The sequence below is a fragment of the Tachypleus tridentatus genome, chromosome 4, assembly GCF_004210375.1.
Source record: "Tachypleus tridentatus isolate NWPU-2018 chromosome 4, ASM421037v1, whole genome shotgun sequence".
NCBI classification, from domain to species: domain Eukaryota; kingdom Metazoa; phylum Arthropoda; class Merostomata; order Xiphosura; family Limulidae; genus Tachypleus; species Tachypleus tridentatus.
In genome coordinates, this window is record NC_134828.1 from 3,413,683 (window position 1) to 3,437,828 (window position 24,146).

Consider the following 24,146-nt stretch of genomic DNA (forward strand, 5'->3'; position numbering starts at 1 on the left):
ATTAAATATATAATTAACTAAAAAGTTGTCTGTGGATACGTGGAGTCAAGAGTGTCAACTCCTACAAGTGCAAAATCACTTTCATGATGATGAGAATACAAATACTTTTCATCATCTGAAATTTGTGAAATTCATTTCATATTTTTTATAGTGATTATAAGATTGATCAAATCCATCGGGAGTTAGGGTAGGAAAATATAACAGATAAAATATGATATTTAAAGAAAAATATTTTGATATTTATTTAGGAAGTTTTACAGGTTACATAAATGAAATTTGAAAATTATCAGATGAAGAAAAGTATTTTTAAACCCAACATGAAAATCATTTTGCACTTAACATTTTGATTCCATACATTCATAGATATAACATCAGTAAACATACTTAACCAAACAAACCCAGATTTTGTTTACAAATAACTTGCAACATTTACTAAAAGTTTGCCAAATTTTGTGGAGGTATATAAAACATTAAGAATTACAGTATAGAAACTCTAATGGTAAGTTTGTTGTTACAAGGTTGGTCACATTGACCGACGCCATACGGAAAGAGTTAAATTATATACAACTACCTGTACATAGACTTACCATACAATCCTTTCTTAACTGCTCCACCTTTCTGAGAGAGAGAGAGAGAAATAAAAACTTAATATACACATCTAACACTTCTTCAAATTATACATTTTGTACTTTACATGACACTTATTTACTGCAATGAAAGTATTTGGCTATCTGCTCTGTCCACCACAGGTAAGCCAGTTATGCATTTTAGTGTTGTAAGTCAATAGAATTAATGTTGTTCCTTATTTGAAAATATTATTTCAAATAACTAAAATAAATGCCTCAAAACAATATCAGTGCTAGAGAAAATCATTCCTTCTGTCAGTAATATATGGATTTGACATCTCATCCTGTTTTCAAATAAAAACGAGTGAAGCACCTTAAATGAAACAAACTATGCACCATATTTTAGAAGTATATTCAGCTTTAGTGTAAAATATTAATTACTAATTAATTTATTTTTCATACTAACTTGTTCATCAAATAAAAGTATTGGAAACCTTGATGTTAAGATGTGCAGTGCAAACAAGCATCACTGTTCACATATCTTAGTGCAGAAAGTCACTGGTGAGATTGTAGTAAAACTGCTGTTGCAAATTTCTTAAAAGACCCTGAGGGATATGGAATGAAAATTTCAAGTGGTCGGCCCAAGAAAATTTCACCGGCATTGAACAGGAGAATTCAACGAGTTGTCCAGCAAGACACCAGCCAATCGTCGAACCAAATTAAGGCCCTTATGGATGCAGAATGCAACTCAAGAACGATAAGATGGCATCTACGAGAGAAAGGCTTTAAAAAACTGTAAATGTCTTCAAAGGCCACACCTCTTTCCACACCATAAAACAGCTCAGTTAAACTTTGCTGAGAAGCACCAAACATGGGACATAAAAAATGGAAGGTTTTGTTCTCTGATGAGAAAAAATTTAACCTGGATGGTCCAGATGACTTCCAGCGCTACTGGCACAATAAGGATATCCCACCAGAGACATTTTCTACAACACAGTGGAGTAGGTTCTATCATGATCTTGGATGCTTTCTCCTTCCATGGAACAATGGCGTCAAACAGCAGCTGGCTACATTGGCATGTTTGAGAGAGCATTCTTATCGACTGAAAGCCCTTGCTTGTGTGGACAACATTGCAATCCACAATGCCTGCAGGACAAAGGACTTTTTTTTACGGCGAATAACATGATTCTTTTGAACCATCCAGCATGTTTCCCCGAACTAAACCCCACTGAAAATGTTTGGGGGTGGATGGCAAGGGAAGTCTGTAGAAATGGACATCAATTCCAAACAGTGCATGATTTTTGTGAAGCCATCTTCACCAATTGGAATAACATTCCAGCCAGCCTTCTGCAAATGCTTATATCGACCATGCCAAGGAAAATGAGACCTTTTGTAGGGCATTTCCTACCCTGTTTAGGACTTCTTTTTATTATGGTCTTAAACTTTTGACCAGCTAGTATTTAGGATAATTTCATAGTGTTCACATTTTCCATATTAAATGTTAACAATGTTGTTATTTTTATTTTCCCTTTTCTTATTGTCATCTTTCAAAGCTCTACTCAAATAAATGGTTGAGCCTAACAACGCAAAATGCATATTTTTTCTTTAGGTTCACTGGCCTTAAGATTTTGACCAGCAGTGTACATCATTTGACCAACAATGTATCTGTGTTTGATTGTAGATTTTCCAATCATTTCATTATAATTATTTTAGTCTTAAAGTTTAATTAAATGGTCTCCTAGTTATGTGTGTTTGTAGTCTGTTTTGTTGAATTAAAGTTAACATTTTCCTAATCTGAAAATGTATTTCAGACAACACTTCTCCCCACTGACAACATGGCTATTCTTCCACATCGACTTTGCCTATCTAAGTGTTGGTATCACCTGCTTCAGTCTTTTATACGTCACTTAGAAGCCCTTTGAAATGTCTACCCTGGTACTGTGCATAAGCACTTAGATAAAGAAATCATTTTTTCCAAGACTTACACTGGTTTTTACTGGAGAGGCAGAAGAAAGACTGTCAGATGAAGTAAGTATTATTGGATATACCTTTTTAATATGGAAAAATGTTAACTTCCAAAACATACTTTTCATAACTGTAGCTAGAATCCCACAATAAGAACATGCAGGGGCCTGTGCAGACATGATCCAAACAAAAAGAGTGCATAGAACAGCAGTGTAATAAGAAAAAAAAGAATACAAGAGTGGGGGAACCACAATACATCCAGAACAGGTATGCTTTTCACCTCAAACCCAGTTCCTGTATCGAGGGTGGAATAACACGAGTAATCATCATCACAGGCCAGCCCTCAACTAGAGAGCTGAGGTTCCACAACTCAGGGTTCGAATTTAGGGGTCTTGGTCTCTATATCACACGACTAGGGATACTGTACCTCATCCTGTACCTATACAATTATGCATTTCACACCATCAAAATCACAAAATAAGCAACATTGAAGTGGGCAAAATTTCTCCTCTGTCTGAAAAAGTCCAAAAAGCAACACCCAGGTTCTGAATGATGGGATTACACATGCTGCAACCAATCAAAGGAACAGAACTCATCCAGTCTGGAATTATGAATATTCATTCCCACTCCCAAACCAAGTAGAAAAGGAGTATTCCACTTGCCCCTGGTATTATGGAAAGGACCTGGAATCTGTCCTCAACAGAGGGCTTAGGAAGAGACCACAATTCATTCAGAATTATAAGGTTGTTTGAAAAATAATGGTGAATAATAAATTTTAACTTTAATAAGAAATAAAAAAATTCAAAAGCAACTTTATTAATCAAAATAGGAACCTACTGAATGTACACACTTCTGACAACACAAAATAAAATTACTTATGTCATGACGATAAAACCCTGAAGTCCTAAACTCATAAATTCTTTAAAGCCATTTTATGCTGTTAAACCTTTTATTCTATAAAAAAGTTGTCCAAATGCTTGAAAGTCTGATGAGGATGAGGCAAGGTTTAGTAGCCCATTTCATTGAGCTACTGGAGTGTAATTTGAACGTGTGACCGATCATTACCATTAAGCAAGATTGGTCGTCTTCGACTGACCAGTGCAGGGATTTTTTTTCATGCAACTTTCCACGTATTTCTTCCAATTCTTGACAGTAAACATCCAGAGTGATATTCTGGTCCTGGTTGAGCAAGCTGTAATGGATAATAGCAACAACAGACCACCAAACAATGACCATAATCTTCTGTTGGTGCAACCTTGGTTTTGGGAAGTGTTTTTTGTCACAGTTGAGCCACTGCACAGATTGCTATCTGTTGTTGTAAAGAATCCACTTTTCATCACAGATGACAATTCAACCAAGAAATGGGTCATTTCTGTTACACAAAATCAGCATAAACCAAGTTGAAAACAGAGATTTTTCTGATTTTCACCGAGTTCACATGGAACCCACTTGTCAAGCTTTTTCACTTTTCCAATTTGATCGAGATGGTCCAAAGTTGTGCCAAAACTCACTTCTTGTGCCATTTCTTAAACAGTTTCGTGCAGGTTTCTTTCCACTAATATTCTCAGTTGGTTGATTCTAATAGCATATGGATGTCCTTTGGCCTTCTTATCTTCAAGACTCATCTCCAGTATGAAATTTTCATAACCAACTCTGTACTGTACATTTGGAGGTGGTTCCTTCACCCCATGCTTGGTTAATATTGCAAGCTGTTTGTAATATATTATGAATAAGTTTGAATTAATGCAAAACAATAATGTGAAACTTTTTTTTTCCATCATTAATTGTAAGGAAATATTGAAAATAAACTTTTAGAAAAGAATTACAACACTAACAAATAGTTTTAGTTTTTCAATATGAAGTCATAAAAAAGACAGGTTTCTTATCTGTGTAAACAGTTAAATTTTTGATATAAAAATCTGCCATTATTTTTCAATCTAATATGAGGAGATAGTGGACCTCCTCCCATAAACAGTATATGAAGCTACCAATGATCAAAGACAAGGGCCATGATACCTTAACCAGATAGGATAGTGTAAAATCTGAACAAGAATCACGAGAGAGCTCCTGCAGAGGCTGGTCCCTCTCCTACAGGCATCTGGGACCCAAGTAGGAGGGCCCTTAACTTCACCCTCTTCTCCAAGAGTAGAGGAACACACTAACACTGGAGGAATAGTCTCTGTCCACTATCCAAGTGACTGAAACCTGGGCATAGTAAGAACTCTCTAACTCTACTAGTAGAATCTGGAGGTGTAATGTATGTTGGGGAGCCCTGAGGCACAGTAATCTTTAAATAGCATAAAAGGTGAAACAAGTTTCCTAAATGTTTAATAGCAAACTGGCCCCAATTTATGCAATCTAATGATCAGGGACAGGTAGAATCCCCTTTAGCTTTATTCACGATAGTCCATGAGTGGCAGTATATGATAGTATTGTAATACCATCTGGTAAGCATCTAGATGTCTTTATAGAACAACTCATTTCTACACAACCTGTTGCAACCAGTGGTAAAAATAATCAAAGGCAGACTGATAAAAACATCTGTCAAGATAACACTCACCACAAAGTGGAATCCAGTGAAACCAAGATGTAAGGGACTCTGGAAAATAAGACAAGACTATGACAAAAGTACAACTTCCTCCTTATAATCAAGCAGACACTGTCAAGAATAGCCATGGGATAGGGGAAACTCTTAAAGTAAAGCTGTCCAAGTACATAAAAAATGTGTAAGAAAAGCACTGGGAGAGGTCTGAATACAAGCCCATAAATGACCCCCACTAGATAAATGTAATAGGTGCAATAGAAAACTGAGCTGAATCAGATGAGATGTAACCCAGAAGATACCTCACCTGTACAGACCAAAATATGCAAAATGGATATTTGGAGATCCACTTCTAAGTAAGTGGAGAAAATCAAGGGAAATTGAAGTATCTCAATGGTCAAGACAATCACCACAAAAGAAGGTAAAGTGGGTTGCATAACACTCTCAGGCCTGACAGGCCAAAACAAATTCTCAGATTATAATTGATTGCACATGTGAAAAATAGATTGCAAAAGAATTGCAGAGATGGATGTATCGAATTCCCTAATTGCCAAGACCTATCACGATATAGTAGGACTTAAAGAGAGAGAAAATCTTACAAACATGACAATAACTCCAAATTATGACATCAACATGTCAGCAACCAAAAAATATACTTCCACAAGGAAGCAGAAAACTAAGGCATGCAAACAGACAAATAGGGTACAAGTTCTGTCTTTCCCATCACGTAATAAAACAGTAAATCTACCAGCCTGAAACAGAATTTTAGCAAGGAGAAACTAAATAGTTCCAACAATGGAAAGGTAGACTCAAAGGAGAAAAAAACCTCAAAATCTAAATCAGACTTGTGAGAAGCCAACTTAGTGAAGTGTCAGAAAACAAAATCCAAAAAAGGATCAGCAAAAAAATGCAACTTAAGAAGCCCTACAAAAGAAAACCTTAGGCAGACAAATAAATGGACGCACCCAAACTAAAGTGACCTCCTGACTGACTGGACTGATTTCTTTCTGAATGTTTTTAAGCTGGAAATTAATTACTCAAAGAAAGTAAGAAACTTTGGACTGACACAATGGTCACCATAAAATTTCCTAGGACTTTAATAGATAAATATGATTTGTAGCATTCTGATTTTATTTAACTTCTGAAGGGGAATAAAAACTTGCTTATGATGACAAAATAGCTAGTGGTGGGCCTGATGTTTCTTGCCAAGACAGGCCCAAGGTATGGTACAGCAGGAATGTTTCTTGCTGTGACAAACCTAAGGTATGGTACAGCAGGAATGTTTCTTGCCAAGACAGGCCTAAGGTATGGTACAGCAGGAAGGGACTTAATTAATAGAGATTTTATGTTGAAGTAAACTTTAATCATACAAAAATTAGTTGTGCTTTATAAATAAAAAAACAAATCTTACCTTAGCTGTAGAAGCAAATATGCAGCTCCTACAATACCAAGGAACCTCTGGTTTTAAGACTTCTGAAGAAATCTTAGGTCTATGACAGTGCTGGTGATAACCTAAGCAAAGTTAGAAAATTAAGAACCTGAGAATCTACCATGAACCTCCAGTTGTTTTTTATTCTTACTACAAAGTGTGTTTGTTGTAATCTAAACTATTGTACCTGATAACTGTTGAAACATTGCACATTTGTTACTTACAATACCATTTGTTCAAGTTTTTCTCACTAATTTGTAAAGTTAACTCACAAAATACAGAACCTACTAAACAATTTCATAATGACACAATACCATTGAACAAAATTCTTAATTTTCATCTGACAAGGTTTTCTATTGACAGTAAGCTGGGTTCAATAAAAGTGGGTTACATATTTTAGCAGTTTTTAGTTTGTTTTTGAATTTCACACAAAGCTACTCAAGGCCTATCTGTGATAGCCGTCCCTAACATAGCAGTGTAAGACTAGAGGGAAGGCAGCTAGTCATCACTGCCCACTGCCAACTCTTGGGCTACTCTTTTACCAATGAATAGTGGGATTGACCGTCACATTATAACATCCACACGACTGGGAGGGCGAGCATGTTTGGTGCGACGGGGATACAAACTCATGACCCTCAGATTATGAGTCACACGCCTTAACACGCTTGACCATGCCATGCCACAGTTTTTAGTTTCCTAAGAACATTACTGAACTTGAGTCAGGCCTTACTGCTTTAAACATGAAAGACAAACTGTTTTTTTTAACACAATCAGTGAACCAAATGTTATGAAGTTGCTAATGATTCAAATGATACTTTTTTTTCACTGCAGAAAAAAAAAAGAAAAAGAACATGCCCTAAAGTATCGAGTTTATTATTAGTTCTTCAGGAAATGTAAAACTGGAACATAAAATAATTCTCAATGGAGAGAAACATTTTACTTCTGCTTTATTGTCTAATTATTAATGTTGACATCTTGTTCTAATATAACAAGAATAAATGCTTCGTATTCTACAAAAAATGATGCAGCTAAAACGTGACCAGGTGGAATTTTGTTGTTCAGAGACATAGTGTATGTATCACATCAGTAGCTCTCACAACTACAAACAAACATTAGATAAGCAGTAATTAACTGCACTCTTCTGAAAATGGTTTTTCAAATAAGATTAGAGTAATTTATAATAATGCTGCCTTACGTTATATTGGTTTATTATAACAAAGGTTCTCTCTAGTAATTATGACTGACAAATTATATCCAAATTTCAATAAAATTCAGTTGTTTTAAAATTTTTAAATCTTTTAATTTTTCATATTAAAAATAGTTTATACAGCTGTTGAACCTTATCTTATTTTTAACTCAAACTAATGATCCAAGTTATAAATATTCTTAGCTATTGTTACAGAGTTTTCTCAGTAAAATATAATTTATTTAAAACAGTTTAAATATGTAAATTAGTCTTGTAACTTACATTCAGAAGTTGATTGGAACATTCTGATACTAATACAAGCATCTAATTTAGTTCTACTGAATCTATAACACTCAAATACATCCTTATAGCACATTACTCCAAACCTAATTAATCAATCCATTTTTCAAATATAAAAGACTATTTAGAGTAGATAGTATTAATTTGTTTTGTGGTTTAATATATCACAATTGTTTCTTTTCTTTTTCATAATAAGAGAGTTAAAAGCAGACAATTGCTGGAAGTTGTGTTTATGAGTTATTGACATCAAGGCTACAGATTTCGAGAAAGCCTCAGTGAGAGATGTAAATTGTAAATAACAACTGGACAAGAGACCAAGAGCAAAAAAAGATGTTTAGCAGAAGTTGACCTAAATACAAAACAGCAGATAAACATCAGAAAGTTCAGGATACAACTGCAGTAACTCACTAAGTGTTTAAGATAAATACAGAGAAAAATACTTTGGCTTATCAATTGAATTCTAAAGCAATTTAATAGGTCTAAGTGGACTTTTGGGTAAGAACTGTATAGTATTTAAGATACTACTATGATATGCACTGTGTAAAGAATTTTTTGTATATACATTTAACAACAAGTGTGTACTGCTTGTTTATTGTCAAATTTAACATCAACATGTCAGAGACACCTACTGTAGAAGAATCCTTAGCCCAATGTAAATATACATTACTATTGATATTACTAAAAAGTTGTCACTTACACTGTTTTTGTGCCTTATATGTCTTAATATTGAAACTATATAAATGCCAAGTTACCTTAGCTTTTTTCATAATAATATCAATTTTTAAGTTTTAACTGTGCTATCATTCACCAATATTAACCCTTTCACATCATACAGGTCAAAGTGCACATATCATAGTCTTTAACAGTTATATTCAAATTTAATTAAACTATTTATTATCAATGTATATGAATAAACTTTGCATCAGAACATGATTAATAATCCAAATGTTAGAGTTAATTTCTTAATTTTGTAAGTAAATATTTTTAAAAATTCTAAATCTCCCACACTAAGAATTATAACATTTGCTCTATTTTTTAACTTCCTTTTAAGAAGTACAGAATTTAACATATATTACTTATAATATAGATTTTACTCAGTGAAGCGCAATTTTTATAGCCTTCCATCATACTTGTTTAAACTAGAAAATAAGACACACTAATAGTTCTTTCTGGGATCTTCTACTGTATTATTTATAAACAATATAAAGCCAGTTTTAAACTGTCAGAGAGTACATTATATTATACTGTTTTCTCTGTTTTGTTGTTTAGTTTCAAACTTTGTCCTCATGGAAATTCCATTGATGAACTTAGTTATTGAAGGCCCTTATCACACAGTTAGCATATTATGGTATTTATAAGACATTGTTTTGCATGTTGATATTTTGTATTCTTTGGTGCATTATTTAATTGAATAAAAAATTACTTAGTGTATTAGTACCATTAGTATAAAAAAGTAGGCTTAAGTTTCATCAACAGTCTATAGAACAAAAAGAAGACAACTCAGATAAGTACTATACAAAAATAGGCTTAAGTTTCATCAACTGTCCACAGAACATAAAAGATAACCCAGATAAGTACTATATAAAAGTAGGCTTAAGTTTCATCAACAGTCCACAGAACATAAAAAGAAGACAACTCAGATAAGTACTATACTTCTTGTTTTCTATGTATATTCTTTATTATTACAAAAGTAACTAAGATGTGAAAATTAGAAACTTATTTGGTTAGATAAAATAATGAAAAAAATAGATAATTCTTCACGAGATAAGGTTGCGAGCATTCTGTGAATCACATAATTCAAGACAGTAATTTGAGATACAAGTTCAACAAATGATTTAAAATTCATTAGAATTGGTAGAATTATTAATTACTCACAGTTCAGGTTTGTTTGGAATTTCAGGTAAAGCTACACAAGGGTTAACTGTACTAGCCATACCTAATTTAGTAGCGATATAATACAGGGAAGGCAGATAGTCATAACCACCCATTGTCAACTTTTGGGCTACTCTTTTACCAATAAATAGTATTACTGATTATCATTTTATAACATCTACATGACTGAAAGATCAAGCATGTTTGGTGGGATGGGGTTTTGAATTCACAATCTTCAAACAGTGAGTCGAGCATTCTAACCACCTGGCCAACACAGTTCAATAGAACAATAAAATTATGTGTAAAATAATGTACATTATTACAAGAATAAACAATTGTAGTTTTCTGTTACAATTTACAGTCATCTTAGAAATGAAAACAACAACAAAAGAGTGATTTAGATTTCCTAATTTCACAAATTGACCCCACAGAATAACATAACAAAAATAAACTTTTTATAAAAGGAGGAGAAGATTATGCAAATGGAATTTGAAAATTATCAGTTAAAGAAAAGTATTTTTAATTTTAATACAAAAATCACTTTTCACTCAGAGCAGTCAACACTCCGAAGATTTTTGAACACACTTTTACATAAATGCTTGATTAAAAGATTTTATGTTCAGTAAAAAGTTTCCAAATTTCATAATGCTACATTAAGTTCTTTCAGGGTTACACCTTCATGGTTATATAGTTACGTAAAATCCACTGCCAAAATATAATTGTGATAAATGTCATACAGCAAGAAACAAAGATAAACATCTTTTCATTTACCAATTTTAGCAAAATTTCAAACCTAATAAACATTGAATTTAACTACTGAAAATTGTTTATTAGTTAATTCTTTCCCTACAAGCATCCTTTTCTACCCATGTCACAAAATGCCTCAAGCTACATTAAAAAAAAAATATTAAGCCCAGCATGACCAGGTGGGTTAAGGCATTCAAGTCATAATCTGAGTGTCACAAGTTCAAACCCCCATTGCACCAAACATGCTTACTTATTCAGCCGTGGGGATGTTATATAGTGACAGTCAATCCACCATTCGTTGGTAAAAAGAGTAGCCCATAAGTTGGCAGTGGGTGGTGATGACTAGCTGCCTTCCCTCTGGTCTTACACTGCTAAATTAGGGACGGCTAGCACAGATCGCTCTTGTGTAGCTTTGTGCGAAATTAAAAAACAAACAAAATTTTAAAGGTACTTTATTTACAAGATATGTAAATAAACTTGAAATCAAAATCTAGCTAATAACAGAAGTTTTGACATTATTTAAGTTTTAACTAAAAATATTTATAAAAAATCCCCAATTTTTCCAAACATCAGAATTGTGACATTTACTCTCTAGGTATCCCATCTTATCAAATTTATTTATCACCTCTCCAAGAAGTGCAAAATATAATGCGACTTACTCATTACAATGTCATCACTCAGGTAAAGCACAAAATGATAAAATAGAAAATCATGTTCCTCTTGCTAACCTGCCACGTCTTCATAAACTGCCAGTAATTTAATAGTTATTCACATTCAGTAAAGTATTAACCAATCAAATAACATGTTTTCTGTATAAAAAACTGTATTTCACTTTCCGTTCAAACTTTCTTCCCAAAGGAAACACATCAACAAGCTCAGATGAATTTTTAATGCTTCTTGTTGCATTGCTAGAAAGCCAGAAATAATTATGAGACATTATCTGTTTTTTGTGCTACTATTCTGTGTTCTTTGGTGCATTACACGATTAAATAAAAAAAATTACTTAATTCAGTAGTACCATTGGTATAAAAAGTAGGGTTAGGTTTGGTCAACAGCCAATAGCAATAGGTACTATATTTCCTCCTGTTTTTTATCTGTACTCTATTACAAAAGTAACCGAAATATAAAAATCAGCAACTCTTTAGGTTAGTTAAAATAAATAATATTTTTCCACAAGGCATGCTCACCAGCAGCTCATGAGTAGCCTGTACAGTACATTATTCAATAGGGTAATATATGTTCACAAAATGATTTACAAGTTTTATGAAGGGAATGTTAGTTAGAAACAGTTCTAAGAGAAATAAAACAATATAATTTAAACATAAAGAAACGAATATTGTAACAATATTTAAATTATTTACGATAAAGAACAGTAGTTTTATATTACAATTTGAAAGATAAAAATGTTAATTTAGATTTATTTTATATTTTTTATGGTGGTTATAAAGTCAAGATGACCAACATTGTTTAGTGTTAACAGAGAATTAACAGATAAAATAGACTTACTAAAAAAAATAAGGTTTTATAATTAATTTGGAGGTTTTAGGGACTATAAACATGAAATCTGAAAATCTTAAGATAAACATAAGTATTTCTAATATTAACATGAAAATTACTTGATCTAACAAACAACTGCTAGATATATTCACAGACAAATCTTTATTAACAATACTTAAAGAAAATCTAATTTTTTATGTACAAAAATTTTATAATATATACTGAAAATCTACCAAATTATGTAAAGATACATGTGCTGTATTAAAAGCTACAGATGGAAACTCAAATGTGAACTTCATCAACAAAACAAGAACCATATAAGCACCATGTTTCTTGTTTTTCATTTATTATTATAAAAGTAACTAAAATGTAAGAATTAGAAACTTTTTAGGTTAGATTATGTGAAATGAAGATAAATAATAATACAAAATACCATCAGGTATGCTCATGAATAACTCAGGCATTGCTCAATTGATAGGGTAACAAACAACACACCTTCCATGTGTTTTACAACTTGTGTGGTGAGATTATTAGCTGGATATGGTTCAAAGGGCAATGAAACAATAAATTTTAAGTAAAAACACATGTAATTTCTTGTAACATTTTGAAATTATTGTAGAATGAAAAAAGCAGGTTGGTTTAGATTTATTTCCTTGTTATTTTTATGGTAAATACAAAAAATAAATTAATTAACCTTGTATGTAATTACAGTAGAGTATATAACACATAAAATACAAAGGTTACATATATGAGATATAACAATTTGTAGATAATGAAAAGTACTTTCAATCTTAACATTAACATAACTACAAAAGTTTCTAAAACAGCTAAAACATTGCTTACCTAAATTACAGTGATCACAGATTACAATTTCATTTGGAGGATCTGACTGTCCATTTTCACACTTTACACAAACAATTTCTCCACCAGACATATTACCTGAAAAAATAATAAACCCTTTCTGGTAAGTTTTTGTTACCTTAATTGTAAAGACGTAACATAAAAACATCAAGTTCTCAAACTGGAATAGAAATGTTTTAAGAATATAAATGAGCTGTGAGAATGGTAAATGAAAGTAATTTTTTCATATATCACAAAAGAATATATATCTAATAAAAGACAACTGAACCTTCTATGGAACTATAATTTAGCTTTATAATCTGCAAAATTTCACACTGTAAAATAACCCTTTTTTTATTCACTTCATTTTTATGAAGCACAAGAGCTTATCCTCAGAAAACTATACTGCCATCATATTAAAATAAGCTCACATGCATGTCAAAACAATAACGGCTATACTTAAGGCAATGTATATTAAAGAAACTCTGGTACTGAAAAGTATAAAGCAATTATGATGCTACTGTTTATGTTAAAAAATACTAAAGTATCTTCAAGTTCCCTTTAATGCAAGCTCAACTTTTATCAACCTAATTTCTACAAGAATCACAAAAGACAAGATTTCATACAGATTTGATGAACCTTGGATCTTTCATACATGGAAATTATGAAGACACACAATGATATAATTATATATCATCTTAGTCGGCTATTTATAAACAGTTCTAGTAAAACTTGCTGAGAATTTGCCTACGTAATTCTTATTCTCTAAATAAAATTTCTTTGGACAAAAAAGTTATGATGCTTTTGTACAAAACTGTACAAGGATACACAAATGACATGCAGCTTTTGTACAAAACTGTACAAGGATACACACACATGACATGCACCTTTGGTACAAAACTGTACAAGGATATACACACGACATGCACCTTTGGTACAAAACTGTAAAAGAGTATACACATGAAGCTTTGTACAAAATACAACTTCCTTGTTCAAAAAAACTTTTATCCAGAGATTAAAAGTTACACAGAAAATTACAAATACTATAAATAACATAGAAATAATCCACAACATTTGACTATGATATACCTCTTTGCATATCTTTAAACAAAGTCCAGTATTCTGATGAATCCTCAAATCTCACAAGTGCTTTTTTCAGTTTTTCTTCAACCTGCATCATTAAAAACAGCAAATATAGAAAAAAAAGACTATGTAACAGACCAACATTTCTCATAGAACATAAAAAAAATATTACTAATCAGTAAGTTTAACAACATTCAAATGTATAACACTATTATTCACCTTAAATCTGATTCTTATATCATTTATAATTAAGAAAATTAGGTGTGGGAATTTTCTTGAGCAATCAGTACAGTCTGAAAATAGTAATGAAGCTGTTGTTTCAAGGATATTTTAGGCAGTGTAGACACGACAGTTTTGCTTCTGGAATGCTTCTGCCTGTTTCTAGGATGGACAACATTTTGACTTCTACACTGGTACATTTTTAAAGTCAAAGTTGTTAGCTATGAACTATCTTTTAGTTAATTAGTGAGTTTATGTGACAGTTTCTTCTTGCATACTAGTCTCTTCATGTGAGAGATAAACCATACAAAATCAATTATTACATCCTACGTTGTACTTCAAGATATTCCTACTTACACAGGTAGTAACTCTATCACAGGTTAGCACCAACTAACAGAAAGACAACTATAACTTCAAGTTAAAATCAGGCAAAAGTACAGAAGATAAAACATCGTCTAACTATAGAAACAGGTGAGAGCACTGTACTACAATCATAGTCCTTCCAGATAATGTAACTATCAAAACTGAACTGGATACAAGTTCATACATACAAGCCCTGTAAACCAAGAGTTGATGTTTATTTTAAAAACCACATCAACATATGACTTACATATAATATCATTAACCAGAGTGAAAAATATCTTATTTATGTAAAGAAAAAACATGAATATTTGATTGTTTTGAATTTACAGCAAATTGTTAATCTAACAACAGAAGACTTACAATTGACTTAAATCATGCAATTGTGATTCCTTTGTGGTATATGAAAAGTTATAATTTTCTTATACTGAAAGTGAATTTTCAATAGGTACTTACCTCCTTTCACATGAATACCATTTCTCATTCAGCACTGCCCTCTATATGCAAACAAATTTACACATGCCACAAGCCTTTCATCTCCCTTCCATTGGAATAGACTGATTCAAATGCAAATGATCATGCATCAACCAATAAGAATGCAACACATTCTCATGTGGCTCCCTATATTCAATTCTAACAAATTATCTTTGAGTTTTGGCAGATGGAAGCAATGGTTTTGATTGGGGAGAAAGACCAGGAAGTTATCAGAAATACATTTTCAGTGTAGGAAAATTACAATTTCCAATATGATACAGTATCTCCTCTCACCTAAGTAGCTAGAATCCAACACTGAAAAGGTGGAAGGACAGAAGAAACATCCTTCAGAAAGGACACACCCTAAGATAAGAGAGTTAGATTCTAAAATCTGATGTGGGGAAACCACCACTTCTGAACCAGTTATAATCTTTGTTGCATGTATGGGAAGAAAACAGAGGAACACATACAATTTGGAAAGAACTATGGCCAGAAACTGATCTGAACCATGTAATATATATTAAACTCAGTCCCACAGATTATAAAAGTAGGTAAAATAAAAAGGACGTACTCCAAGGCTAGGACATGACATGACAACTGAACTGTCCACAGCAAGTGACAATATTCAGAACCCATGCTGCTGGGACCCAACATCAACATAGAGGTTGGATAAGAATCATGCAATTAACTTAACTATAATCCAAAACCCAGCTGCCAGGTATGGTACCAACATCTATGTGGATATAGGAAAGAGGATCATACCACTAGCAAGTTCACTACAAACCAAACCCAGCCATCTGGCAGAGGTAGGAAAGACTATTATATTTTCCTTAAGTTTACGAGACCTGAGAGTTGTTTGGTTGGTTTGGTGTTTTATGGCACAAAGCAACTCGGCTATCTGCACCAAACATCTGATAAAAAGTTAAAATTAAAGTGAAATTAGAAAAAGAAAATTAAGGTAAAATAAAACAAAGTTTAAAAAAACATAAACAGAATAAAACCAATGTTTACATCTAGTCTACAACAGTAAGAGAAAAACTATAGAAATACAAGTTATAAAAGACTTTCAGTAGCATAATTGTAATTATCATAACTCACCAGGAAGACTAACAGGTAAGTTTAAAAAACCACTGTTAGACACCTAAAGTTGGCATTACAGCCCTGGTTCAGAGTTATTTAACATTATGGACATTTTCAGAAAGTAAAGTAATAAAAGTTGTTAAAGACTTGTAGCAAAATTTTAACTTACCAGAATGACTAATGGGTAGTTCAAACAGCAGCATCAGTTACCTGAAGTTGGCCTTTCCAGTCCTGGTTTCAAGATATGTTCTAATTTTAAATCGAACTAGATGTGATTTGTTTCTTAAAAGGGAATCACGTTAAAAAAGTCTAGTGAATATATTTTTTTAATCTTAAATAGCATTAAAAAGATTAATAGTCTTTAAAAAACTAAAAACATTTCAAAGGTGGACAGTGTCACCATCACAAATATCAGTTTCTAACATTACGGATAAACTTTGAGACAGAACTTTATGACAGCAAGACAGTAAAATGTGGCTTATTGTGACCTGAGAGTTACACAGACAACTCATTGGTGCATCAGTCAAAGATAAAAGAAAACAATGAATTAAAAAACTGACCACTACGTAGTCTAGTTAAAACTTCCTCTTTCCGATCCTTACAGAAGCAAGACGACCGAAGTCCAATGTAGGGTTTTATTTGGAAAAGCTTATTTTCACGTTGCTCACTTCAAGTCAACTGCCAACATACACGGAGACAAGCCTTGAATACAGAACCATAGTCCATGTATGGAGCAGGTACAGCGAATATAGTGCAAGAGCAGATAGATTTAGATGCCTTGTCAGTGAGCTCGTTCCTGCAAATACCAACGTGGTCTGATATCCAGAAAAAATGGATAGAAATAGATGTTAAAGAGAAATGGGCCAGTTGGTTTTGAATATTAGCAAGAACAGGATGTGAACTAAAATGAAGCGATTCCAGGGCCATGAGAGAACAAAGTAAATCAGTATAAATAGTGCAATTTGAATACTGCTTAGTGTCTATGTAATCCAGAGCAAGAGAAATGGCATACAGTTCAGAAGTGAACACAGAAGCTGTAGAAGGGATTTTGCACACAACCACCGAACCACAACAAACCATGGCAGAGCCCACACAGTCACCTGATTTCGAACCATCTGTATAAATAGGAAAGGAAGGATTGTTCAAAAAATGTTCAGCAAATAAAGTATTTCCAATCAGATGTGTCTGCTTTTCTCAGATGACTTAAAGATAGGTCACATTTGGGGTCTTTAAGAAGCCATGGTGGGATAGGCTAACCAGTGGTAGCAATGTTATCCAAGGACAGACCCAATTCATCCAACTGCGCCTGAATACAAAGGCCAAAAGGAGCAATGGCAGACTGTCTGTTTTGAAAAAGCATGGCTCACTGAGGAAGGAAAACACAATCCCAGGTGGGATGCTTTGGTAAGGAACGAAGTTTTGAAGCATACAGTAAAGACAGTTGCAAACGGCAAAGGAACAAAGAAGGTTCATGAGACTCAATGTATAAGCTCTGAACTGGGGAAGTGTAGAAAGCCCCAGTACAGAGTCAAAGTCCTTGATGATGAATGGAGTCCAGCATCTTTAAGGCCGAGGTCCTGGCAGAGCTATAGACCAGTGATCCAGAGTAGAGTTTTGATCAAATAAGAGCATGATATATCTTTAGCATAGAACATACAGCCCATTTGCAACAGTGAGAGGGAGTTGTTTAGTGATGGTATTAATCTCTATACTGAAAAGTGTGACATTCAAAACACAGCCCTCAGTGACTTCAAGTTCTTGTAGAAAAGAACAGGAAAGTGTTGAAGCCACACAAACTTCGAATCTCCTGTCCATTAATAAATGTTTAATAAAAATGGGCAAATTGCCACGTAATCCATATATATATGGAGGTCATGCAAAATGCCATACCTCCAAGTTGTATCATAAGCCTTTTCAATGTCAAAGAATACTGATACAAGATGTTGTTTGAGAAAGGCTTCTCTGATTGATGTTTCAAGTCATCTGAGGGTTTGGAATGTATGGCCATACCCTGCAATTAAAATAGCCTGCCTTGATGGTGGCAGGTGGACGTAGTGATGTAAATGTCAAAATGAGGATATTGGTCGGCATCATAATTCCATCTTTGCGAGTGGAGATACACCTCACTGCAGAAACTCCTTGGGTGGGTAAACCAGCGAGAATCTCAACTCTGGGATGTTCTTCAAATCCCTCTCAACAATAACTCCTTATGATGAATTCAAAGTAGCATGAGGTGTAACCTCAATAGGTATGTCCCCAACCACCTTTGAATACAAGAAGAGTTCACTGTGTTGAGATTTAGATGCTTCCACCAATATATCACCAGAGCGGAGCTTCTTTATCAACTTTGGAGATTCAGCAAGTCCCTCTAGTCCCTTCTGAATGAAAAAGAGAGACATCTGCCCATAAGGTTTGTCTGAAAGAGAATGCAGAATAAGAAAATGAGGTACAATAGTTGTTAAAGATGTTGAAGATTGCTGCTCAGAATCTTCAAGACGTGGTCGTTTAACTATGGACTGTTTTTTTCACTATTATGTTTTTATTTAGAGAATCCATAATGAAAAAGGAATATTTCGGTGCACACTGACCCCACCCACCATGAAGCCCTGTGAAAGGACACACTACAACACCAAAGAAATTTCAGCACACCAGGGTTTCATGAGCACTATACCCAAACACCAGCATCAGATACTATATTCACAACACCTGCTGAGAACATCCAACACTGATACTTGGTTGACCCAAGCCCAAGTGGACCAGCCAATTGACCCAAGTGGGGCCACCCCAAGGCTGCCCATCTACAGGAATTCAAGGCCAAAGTGGTGTGTTAGGGTTGGACCCCTCAACCACTAGGATCCTCTCCTCATCTTTGCAGGTCACCAGGCACAGCAAACATGTGGGGTGGATGTTTAGATCACAGAGGAGGTAAACTGAAAGAATAAAACCTGCACTGGGAAGTCTCCTCACCACATACAGGAATCCACACCAAGAAGAGACCTGAGGAAATCTAGTATCCCCCAACTCATGAAGACAGCACATGGTTTCAAAATGGTGTCTACACAACATAAATCAACTCCATCAGACATGAAATTAACCAGAACCACTCTAAAGACATCAACATCTTCAGAGTAAGAAACATTGAGGTATGGCAAAAAGGAAGGAAGTGTAACAACCTTCAATTACCTTCACCATGACCCACAACACAGATGGAGTATAAATGATGAACATAAACATATCTAATACATGTGTGAGGACTTATGTTGATTGGTTCAACTTATATTCAAAATCCTCCCACTGGAAACCAACATTCACATAGGAGTAACATGAAGGATCCATTCTGAAGGAATTACCTGCATTAATTTTTGTTTCATATTGCTCTTGCAATGTCACATCTGCTCCAGCAGAACACCACAGACCTACTTTCAAGTCAATGGTTTTACAATAATTTCTAAATTTTTGTTTGTATTTCATTAATCCATTCATGAAGATGCCTCCATGGTCCACCACCCTAGCAGCTTGAAACTGGAAAATGCAGTGTGTGTTGCATATCCTTGGAATTATAGCATGCAAGTCAATAACTCTTTACAATGCAGATAAAACTAGTCAAACATCACTTTCCATGGAGTGAGATCTAAAAAGTTAACATTAATAAGAGAGAAAATGGAAAAATAATAAAAAAGTCTCACTGGATATTAATATTCTAGAGTGGGTAGAGGCAGAAGAAAATAATCTGAAGAGAAAGAAAACTACAATCCAATGCAAACAGTGAGAGATAAACATGGGTAGTCCACCTGCCTGATTGAAGAAGTACCCCCAAAGAATGACAGAAATAAAATACCAATGAAAAGATATCAAAATTAGATGAAAAGATGTTCAAAATAAAGTACGCAGGAAAAAAAAAGAACATGATCAGATTTGATAGTTCCCAAGGGAGAGACACAAAACAAACACCACAGAAGACAGCTGTGCAGGTAATAGCACAGAGAAAGACACACAAAACAAACACCACAGAAGACAGCTCTGCAGGTAATAACACAGAGAAAGAGACAAAACAAACACCACAGAAGACAGCTGTGCAGGTAATAACACAGAGAAAGAGACACAAAACAAACACCACAGAAGACAGCTGTGCAGGTAATAACACAGAGAAAGAGACACAAAACAAACACCACAGAAGACAGCTGTGCAGGTAATAACACAGAGAAAGAGACACAAAACAAACACCACAGAAGACAGCTGTGCAGGTAATAACACAGAGAAAGAGACACAAAACAAACACCACAAAAGACAGCTGTGCAGGTAATAACACAGATCACGTATACAAGACACAGAATTTTATCTGGATCAGTACAAGGATAATGGTAAAAATGGAGGAGTTATTCTCATGAGCCACCAATGTATGAAGGGGGAAAAATGTTCCAGACAAAGAAGACGTAGAATAAAAAAAGTTGAATTACATATCACAATAAATACTTTTGATAAGAATGCCACATAAAGGCCAAATGGAAGAAATAACATAAGCTAAAGTAAATAATGAGACAAGACCCTTTTAGTTAACTACTGCTGAAAATCTTTGGGACACTTTCTACATGAGAAGTGACAGTGATGGGATACGACCTCTCAATAAAAGAAAATAATTGGAAAACTGTTGTTTAGTTTAATATTTCTTACATACAAAAACTCACACAGTTTATCTTCATATTTATTACAGTTCCATTTTTACTATCAAATAAATGTAGTGAAAAAAAATGTATTTTGTGAAATAAAGCAAGTTTTTATTTCTTAAATACTAACTGATATTTCTTACCTGAAATGTATGAACAAATTATTTTTCCTAACATGTTTACTACAGTTTTTTACTTTTCTTTCTTCAAAAGCAATCTAAAACGTGCACAGCAAATAATACACACAACACAGTAAACAAGCCTCTTCAATGTGCAGTAAGTCACGTTCCTTAATAGCATTCCACATTAACAATGTTGTTTACATTAGGGTTGTAGATGTCTTATGTTTTCTACTATTCTACCATGACGGTATGTTTCACAAATATGAATGTTTGAGTGCAACACAGATCACCTGGTGTACAATGTTTCCTCTTTTACTGAGATCCTGTAGATTTACATTTATTACACCTCATATGCAGAACTTCTAATAGACTTAAGGAATCTACCACAGTTCATGGATACGTTTGATAGGAAGATTTCTTTTTTAAGTTACCTTTTGAAAATTATATGTCATTTTTTAAAGGTTCCACACAAGTAATACAACTGACACATTTCAGTAAAAACAACTAGAGTATGGGACAAACAAACCAGGCATATACTCAATCCGTGAAGGTATGATAGTTAAGTGTTGCTTGAAATCTGCCAACAGCTCCTGCTATGTATATTAAAGGAATTTTATTTTTAAAGTTTTTCAAAAAACTGTTTGTTGTGTATGTTGTACAGAACTCCTAAAGAATACCCAAAGCAAAACAGTGAAAATTAAACAAGTTTCTTTCTGTAGAAAGAAGTCATCTGTGTATTCAGTACTGCTGGACAACTTGATCGATATATTCAATTACTTGTAAACAGCAATTAATGATTAAACTGATGGACATGAAAATAATTTATTAATAAAAAAATTAGGATTTCTGATTATTACTACTTTTGGTTATTTCAACTATCCAAAAAAAACCAAGTAATTTTTACCACACTTACCTTATTTTTATTGTGGTATCTGCCACAGCCTCAAAAGTTTTAACTACTGACTAGAGGGAAAGCAACTAGCTGGCAACACCTGCTACCAACCTTTTTTTTTTTTTTTATGCTTGTATGTACCATGGTTTGAGGAACATTGGCATAATTGATTAATCAAATGCAATATACTAATGGGGCCATCAATTTATTGACTAGCAAATACCACAAACTGCTCAGCTCTAGCATTCATTGTATTAAAGTATCTTTTTACTATGCCATTAAAGTAAAATTTTACCAAAAAAAGAATTTGATGATTCTGTATAAAGCATTACATAATTTTGTTGAGTCATTTCATTTTTATTTACAAGTAATGTTACCTTAATGATAACTCCAAGATACAAAAGTCCATCAGTCCATCTACATAAAACATCCAGCCCTTCTCTAAACTTTCGTTTCTTCCTTGACTGGCCTAAATTTTTTTCCGGACATTCAAGTGAAAGACATTTCTCTTGTGTAGTCCATATACTCTCTTCCTTATGATTACTTTCTGTCTTTCTTAGCCAACCATTCTCAGCCTTCAGTCCTTCCAGATCATTTGTATTCAGTCTTTCTTCTGACATTGCCCACTTCAATTAATCACAAGTTACACAATTTTAATATACTTTCAGATTTATAAATCAGCAAATTTGCACTTAAATATTAACTCTGCATAACTCCAGATATAATTACAAAGTAATCTGTCCAAGACACTAAAGTTATTTCCATATACTACTACTTTAAAAACTATGGTTATTCTATATATTTAAATTATTTGTACTAAATGAAAATTAATTTCACATACTGCAAGTGTTGAAAAGTACATTCAAAAAGGTTTCTGTGGAACTAAAAGCAGGAGTTATTTTGTTTTATCTATAAGACTCGTTAAAATTTAAAGATATAAACAAATTAACATTTTTTTCTCTTAAATTATCAATAGTTATTTCAAATTGACGAAAATAATTACACCTACTTTTAATAACTGTAATTCGATCTAAACAGCTGATGGCACTGTAAAAACTGAGAGTAAATTATGGAAGTTGTAGTTAAGTGTTAGCAGTGCTGTTATTTGTAACACTAACAGTACTAGTATTACTGCCACTACTACTTGTGGCTTAAAACTATAAATTTTGAATTAGTTTATAAATTCTAGGGCCATCTGCTACTGTTAATGCTATAATGGTCGTAGCACACAAGCTAACACAACATTTGTCATTTCTAACTACAAAAACAAATCGTTAGATTTTAAAGAAATTTCTATCTGATATATCACATTGCTCGTCTCTTATTTGTAAGTCAGCGGTTTTGAAAAAGATGATATTGCCGGGCAACTTACCCGCCAAATTCTAGCCAATCGGAAAACAGCAGTGCACCAAGTAAAAACGCCAAATTAACACAAATTACTTCAATGTTGTAGTACTTTATAAAAGGAGAAACAATTACTTTTATATTAAATGATTCTTTATTACCTATGAAAAATGAAATAATTCAAATTATTACTCTCACCACAGATAATTTAAGTAAAACCTTCGAATACTATTTGTAAAAGATAGAGGAACGTAATATCGCCTAACTTATCAGCCATCTTGGCAAAACACATCCCTAATATTTTCATAAAACACCGCTAGATGCTTATTAATAAAATATTATGTTTTTTTGCTTCGGAATGTCGAGGTATAAAGTAACGCTTGTGTACGTTAGCAAATTATGGTATTATAATCGTAACTTGACCAAGAACGATTTATAATCATAATCAAAATTAAATTTTGATGGAGGGAACATGTTACTTGTTTCAACATAACGTTAGTCTGTCTTGAAGCAATGGTCTGTTAAAATATATGGTATGTTCTTTACATGAAAATAACCTAATTTGATATGTTTGTAAATCGTTATTTGTAATTTATTATTGTATAACTAAATGCTTCAAAACAGCAAAAATAATAAATATGTATAAATCGTTAACTATTAAATAACTATTTAAGCTTACATTTATATCTATTTATTTAATTGGATTGATATTTTACATGTAATTAAAATGTTTAAGTAATTATTAAGTGTAAGAGACTTAAATTACAGTTATATTATAATTAATGTATTTTACTATATTTTATTTTATTCTAAAAATTATCAAACTTTAACTAATTAAATCTTATCTTATCTTATTTTCTTGATGACGCACTATGTTTTGTTTGTTCATTTTATTTGTAGTTCTAACATCAAATATAACAGTAACAAATTTTGAAACAGTACAAAATCCGGTCTCTTTGAAAAA

The 24,146-nt window shown here is 33.2% G+C and overlaps 1 protein-coding gene across 1 annotated transcript in view; it reads right to left on the reverse strand.

The window, feature by feature from the left end:
- LOC143249997 (metal-response element-binding transcription factor 2-like) overlaps window positions 1-23,480 on the reverse strand; it is a 65,257-nt gene extending 41,777 nt beyond the window's left edge. The window contains exons 1-6 of the mRNA XM_076500632.1: window positions 23,211-23,480; window positions 22,216-22,464; window positions 14,034-14,115; window positions 12,948-13,043; window positions 6,485-6,585; window positions 588-618 (exon numbers count right to left, since the gene is read on the reverse strand). Coding sequence (XP_076356747.1) covers window positions 588-618; window positions 6,485-6,585; window positions 12,948-13,043; window positions 14,034-14,115; window positions 22,216-22,458 — 553 coding nt within the window. The 5' untranslated portion in view covers window positions 22,459-22,464; window positions 23,211-23,480. The remainder of the gene's footprint in view (window positions 1-587; window positions 619-6,484; window positions 6,586-12,947; window positions 13,044-14,033; window positions 14,116-22,215; window positions 22,465-23,210) is intronic.
- Window positions 23,481-24,146: the final 666 nt, after the last annotated feature.